The following is a 6,328-nucleotide window of genomic DNA, read 5'->3' as shown; positions in this document are numbered from 1 at the left end:
ATTGTGTATACGATGTTAAAAATGTTATATCCGTGAAAAATAATAGCAGAATACTCTAGCAAATATAGTAATTTAAGTCAGACGCTTTTTATAGATGATAAAATATATATATATATATTTTTTTGCCAGCAAAGCATCGTCAGTATATCTTAATTCGAATGAATGCATATTCAGTGCTCCGTGAAACATATATTATTATGATTTGACTTTGTTTATGTTTTGTGTCACAGATGTACAAGCCCTGTGTATTCATGTTCAGAAATGTTATATCCATTAACATTAAATTAATATTAAAATGAGTTGCTATTGTATTGCTTTAGTGCTTTCAACACTATTACGTACTTGTGGATAACGACGTTCGTGTCTTGTCCCTCAAACACGACCCTCGTACGACGGTAGATCTGAAGCTCGGTAAGCTCGATAAGATTGGATTGGTCGCTGCTCAGCATCACGACTGTTGGCATTTGGGAGAAACGGTCGTTGTTGTCGATCAGCAGATTGCCGTAAAAGCCACCTGAATCCTCGGATGACGTCTTTAAAAAAACATTGGAAGTTGATCAAAAAACAGCTCTTCTGTTAATGATAATTCTTTACCAACGTTACCAAACAAGCTTTTTTTTATTAACATTACTATGCCTGGTAGCAACAGTTTATATATTAAAACCTGATGTGGCACAGTTATATTGGTATTTTTACCTGTTTTCTTTTTCTTTAAACACATGAACACACTAGTTTAGATATTCACGCCAAATACCTGACGGCCATCGTAAAGTTGCAAGCTCTGTCCAATGTGAAACACAGTTCCAGCTCCCCCGTGTGTAGTTTCGTCGTTTCCAAGTCCACCGACGGCACTAGACGTGAAACAAATCACCCGTGTTTAAGAGAATTAATAAAATGGCATATCCCAATTTAAACATCTTGGAAGTTTACTGCAATGTCGGACAGGTGGAAAACAATTTAAGGGATATTTTATTGCAATTTTAAAGTGTGTCCAACCTGTATGTTCCGGTAAAGGTCATGGATACACGGGAGTTGACAGCAACTCTCCCCCCGGCACCACCGCCTCCGTAACCTTGTCCACTTCCACCATTTACATCCACATAACCATGTCCGGTGAATGTACCTTTAAACATTTTAAAAAATGTAATAACAAGTGGTGTACTTTGTTATTTACTGAAACATACGACTTAAATAGATTATTCTTTTCATATTCAGTTTGCTACGTTTAATGTTACGCTGCTGCTTACCTGTGCAGATATATTGTTGGAAATTTTTGACAAACCTGTGACCTTATACTATGCAAAGTACAGTGTTCCGTGGTGATGATTTATAGCGCCTTAACTGGATGCCAACAAGTGTACAAGGAATTACTTACCAGTAACCACGTAAACGGAGCCACCCGATCCACCGCCATTATTGGATCCCGTTGTTGCTGATCCTCCGTTTGCCTTGAGCATTCCGTCCATGTGAAAGGTGTGTGCGACATCGATGCGAATTCGACTTCCACCACGACCACCCTGAAACCGTTATAAACACCGTTAAAGAAAAAAAGTTGAAATACTAAAGAAATATTTAAATACCTGAGTCCCGCCTCCTCCACTACCAACTAGTTCTGGAGCAGAGTAGGAACCGTAGGCCGCAGCAGAACCAGCAGTGTAGTTGTTGTCGGTCTTTCCGCCGCCCACTCCGCCATGGCCAGCACCAACGTTGTCAGATAGACCGGCTCCAGGTCCCTACAACCATAAAACGAATTGAGCTACATACTATGTACAATTGAACATTGTACAGATCAACCAAACGCGGTTCGAAACATCTTATGTTTGTTTTTGCGAAGGGCTTACGTTTTGTGGTTGAGGGCCTCGGCCGGAAACGTCAAGATATGAACCTCCTTCCATTATAATTGCAAACGCCTTGATCAAAATTAGGTCAGCCTCTATGAATGCGCCGTATCTCATCGTCAATGTCCCCACATCCATTTTGAATGTCTTATCGGGCACGTAGCGAACGCTTGAAGATGCCTCCATCAGGAGAACTCCAAGGTTGACATTGATGCCTAGGTAAACGTACGCAATGCTGTTATAAATATACCGACACATTTATCCAAAAACAAATTCTATCGTTCAAACAGTATTAGCAGCATCTACAATCGGCATTTATGACCGACAACAACTCGGAAGCAATGACTACTTTACCTGGTTGTTTTGTTTCGCTTGATGGAAGGATCTGACCGTTTACTCCCAGAAGCAAAATCTTTCCCTCCGGTAAAGTGAGGTTCAAAACTTTAATCAGGTTTCCGTACAACTTTAATGGCGTCACCTCGTTTCCTATCAGTCTCGTGTCAGATGACATCACCAGATCCCCTGTTTCCAGGACCTCGAAGTTGACAGGTGGCTTCGATCGCCTACGTGAAAAAATAATAATCAGACGTTAGTAAAATGAAAGTTTTGTTTAAAATCCAAACAGAATTAATAGTATTAGGTGAAAAGTATTACTTAGAATAAAACTAAAAAAAGGCTTGTATTGTAACTAAAAATGTGGTTCAATTCATTTCCTTTTATCAACAGTCGGGATGGCGGTTTAGGCGTAATAATGTGGATAATAATTTTACACATGGGGTTTTGTGAACGTTTTTCAAAGCCCAACTAAAAATATTCCTTTACCAACGATTTAGCAAAAAAACTAATCTTAGTTGTAAAGTTAACATTACACAGTACTACCTTTCTTCCGCGGGTGTATACTCAACGTAGAACGTCTGGTTTTGCCTCACGTGAAGCAAGGAACTTCCGTCGCCACGAATGTTAATCAGCGTTACAGAACCTGCGAGTCCTGCCGACTGGAATAAAGCGGTTGTCTTGGGAGTTTCGATTTGGAAGAGCACTCTTCCCCACAACGAAACTTCGTCAAACGTGAAATCGGCGCCGTTGTATAGCGCGAGATCTCGCACTGTCACGTTACGCGGATTCACTTCCGATAATACGAAAGGCTTGGATGGCAAGCGATTCTGAAATCAGACGCATCAGTTTTAGCATAATCAACACAAAGTAGGCTACTCTTTAGGCACAGCATACCAGATATACGGATGTGAAAGAAAAAATCTTCGAACACCAATAAGTGCGATAAAAATTCTTAAAATCAGAAGCAACACATTTAGCATAATCATTACAAAGTAGGCTACTCTTTAGGCCCAGCATTACAGACATACGAATATGACAGAAAAATAAACGAACATCAGTGCGAAAAAAAATAAACACAACTCTATGGATTCCTCACTCCAAATTAAGCGATATGCTTTTTAAGAGGTGTTGTAATATTATTACTTACAAGGTTGTTCAGAATCAAAGTGGTGTGAAAGTATTCGACGGGGTCCGGTCCATCCTCAAACCGAACATCTTCAATGTACACGGTTCCAGTTCCTCCGTGGTCATGACTTCCGGCTGCTCCGACAGCAACCAGGGCGCCTCGGTAGACGCTGTTTCTCACGTGAAGAGCAATCCTGCCTCCTGCACCTCCGCCATAACCCTTGCCTCCAGTCACATCCATGAGACCGTGACCTTTTGAGGATCCTTTAAAAGCAGCACGCGTGGTTTAGCAGTTATATTCTTATAAGGCTTTGAGCTTATATTAACTGTTCCTACCAGGCATAGTAATATAAGTCAAAAACGACTCTAACGTTTTGGCAACCTATACAAGTCGCCTTGGCAGCTTGAATGACACCGAAAGCATTGCATATTCTGCAGGGGTTCCCAACCTTTTTTACACCGTGGCCCCTCTGAGAATTTTGAGAAATCAATGGCCCCCCTATATTTTTTCAACCTTTTGAAAAAAATAAGAAACGTCATTTTTTATTAAAAAATGGTTCATAAAGTAAGGGGTAGTGATAAAATAATATACAACACACAATAAATGTTTTTGCTCTGACAATGTCTTAATTGCTGGTTTAGTGGTGGAAAGAGCCAAGCCGCGTGTCATATTGAATATCCAAGACACTGCGCTGCTTTGTCTTCAGAAGTAACATTGTTGAAAACCCACATTCACAAACTCATGTTGATGAGAAAAGCAACAGCAATGGCATGACCATTTCATTAAGCTAAAGGTACGAATTGTTTAGTTTTGCCCAAAATGTGGTCAAGCTATCTTTCTTAAAGCTCAATCGGGTTAGGGGGCGAAGGCCCACAGGTTGGGAACCCCTGGCATATAGGTGGCCGAAAAGTTGATTAAGAGCAACAATTACCAGAGGAACTGTTTTTGAATAATAGTTTGACTTTTTTTTTTTCAAAAAGACGTTTTATAATATTCTTATTACGTCTTACTACAACCTCCAACCATTATGCTCCAACGTTTTATAACAATCTCTATTTTCGAGAAAACAAAATTACGCTTTAGTAAAAATTTGTTAAAAATTTACTTTTTGTAAGCAAATAGTTTTCGGTTGAATCTTCAACCATATGTTCAGTGCCAAAGTTTGGCCCCTACATTTGTGACATTTTTATGGATTTCTAATTCTGAAAAAAAAACTGTATCTTTCGTAAAACACAAAACACTGACCAGCAGTAATCCAAACAGCACCACCGCTTCCACCGCCCGCGTTGGACGTTGCGTCGCCGGCACGTGCATCTAAGATTCCGTCGAGGAACAATTCCTTCCCAATCTTCATCCTGAAAACTCCTCCACCACGAGATCCCAACGCTCCGTTGGATGCCGGTCCACCTCGTGAACCTCCCATCACAGGTTCGTAAATCGAATCGTACTTGTTTGCAGTTGTCTTGGAATTTGAGCCTGAAAATTTGGAATGATTTTGAGACAAATCTCATATGTTTTACCGAGTCATCCGAAACAGTTTAGAATGATTAGTATTTGTTATTGCTTTACTAAACTTACAACGTTTTCAAAACCTACGACCCACTTTTAGTCTTCATCAGTATTAAATTTGCCAAATATTAAAAAAATTGGAATTATCTTAAAACAAATGTCATTTGTTGAGTTTTCCGAAACAGTTTAGAATTCCTGTATTATCAATTCCGAAAAATCACCTAAAAAACAGTCGAACCATGATTCTAAGCAATATTTTTGCTTTACGACAAATACAACGCTTTCAACACCTACCACACCTAAAGAAATTTCTATGCACTTATAGTCTTCATTAGTATTGAACCGCCAAATTAAAGTGTTTAATACAGTTCATGACGACCGCCCTACAGGAACTGCTAACCGTATCCGCCATCGACCGCGTAAGATGCGCCTTCTCCCCATTGGGTTGGTTCGCCGGGCAGCGAGTCCTGTCCTCTTCCGCGACAAGACATAGTAGCCACCGGTTCCAGGTGAACGTCAGTTGCAAACACCGTGTAATTTTCGGCAGTCATAACCGCCGCCCATTTCATGTCGAGGGTCGTAGTCGTAAACGTCATTCCGTAAGGGGGCGTCATCGTTGCAGTAGACTCGGAGCCCAGTTCCCACACGGTTAACCTGCGATAAGTTGTCGATAAGGTTTCGCTGGAAAGCAATGTCTTTGAAAATTGCTTTAGATTCCTATCATGTTGTAACCGTAACCTTTTTATGCAAAACAAAAGTCATTCATTATTCACAAATGTTAGCATAAAGAAAAATTTTATTTCAAAGGAACGTTAATTCATGTGAATTTGTCCTACCTGAAATGTCCTGGCGAACCAGCATCCTTAACCCCGTCCACCACATGGCTTGTCTGAGCCCGGGAGCCTATCTCAGCTGATCTGCCTTGACCGATCCTTAAGTGATGTACTCCTACAATTTCACCGTGCCAGCGGAAGGCAAGTGGTCCAGTACCTATACAAATAGGCAACATACTCGATAACAAAGCTTTCGTTTCCGAATGTCGCGCCAATTCGAATCAGAGGAATCTTATTACTTAAAACTCTTTACTTCAGTTTATTTGCGACAGGAGTTTTACCTATGATATCGGTGGTTGTTGCAAGATGGGCACTTGCCCCTTCGTCGACCCATACACTCGCACGGGGCTTTATCACGGTTGCAGCTGTTTCAGCAGTTGAAATGTAATATGTGTGGTTCACCATCATGTGCACTAAGCCGGAAAGATCACCCGTAAACCTGCGTAAATAAGTTTGCTAATATAAAAAGATCCCCCTGGAATTTATTAAGCAGAGTTCCATAGCTTGAAAATTGAGAAACTCGCAATGATAGGAATTGCGTGCCACCTTTTATAATTGACTTTTAAATATATTTCAGTCACATTAACTGTTGATGATACAAGTGTGTATCGAAAAGTCATTTTTTTAAGAATATGCCCATTTACTCGACCTATTCAAGGTACTTTAAATAACTTAGCAATTAAAAT

General features: G+C 40.3%; 1 protein-coding gene across 1 annotated transcript; it reads right to left on the bottom strand.

Moving 5' to 3' along the window:
- Positions 1 to 2,713: 2,713 nt before the first annotated feature.
- LOC146168427 (uncharacterized) lies at positions 2,714 to 6,047 on the bottom strand. Its single transcript, XM_083380369.1, has 6 exons — positions 5,924 to 6,047; positions 5,646 to 5,799; positions 5,210 to 5,463; positions 4,546 to 4,776; positions 3,322 to 3,563; positions 2,714 to 3,001 (listed from the first exon to the last, which is right to left on the bottom strand). The coding sequence occupies exons 1-6, from the start codon at positions 6,045 to 6,047 to the stop codon at positions 2,714 to 2,716; spliced, it is 1,293 nt and encodes a 430-aa protein (XP_083236495.1).
- Positions 6,048 to 6,328: the final 281 nt, after the last annotated feature.

The sequence above is a fragment of the Ascidiella aspersa genome, chromosome 1 (genome assembly GCF_963924565.1).
Source record: "Ascidiella aspersa chromosome 1, kaAscAspe10.2, whole genome shotgun sequence".
NCBI classification, from domain to species: domain Eukaryota; kingdom Metazoa; phylum Chordata; class Ascidiacea; order Phlebobranchia; family Ascidiidae; genus Ascidiella; species Ascidiella aspersa.
This window is presented reverse-complemented; position numbering and strand designations above follow the sequence as displayed.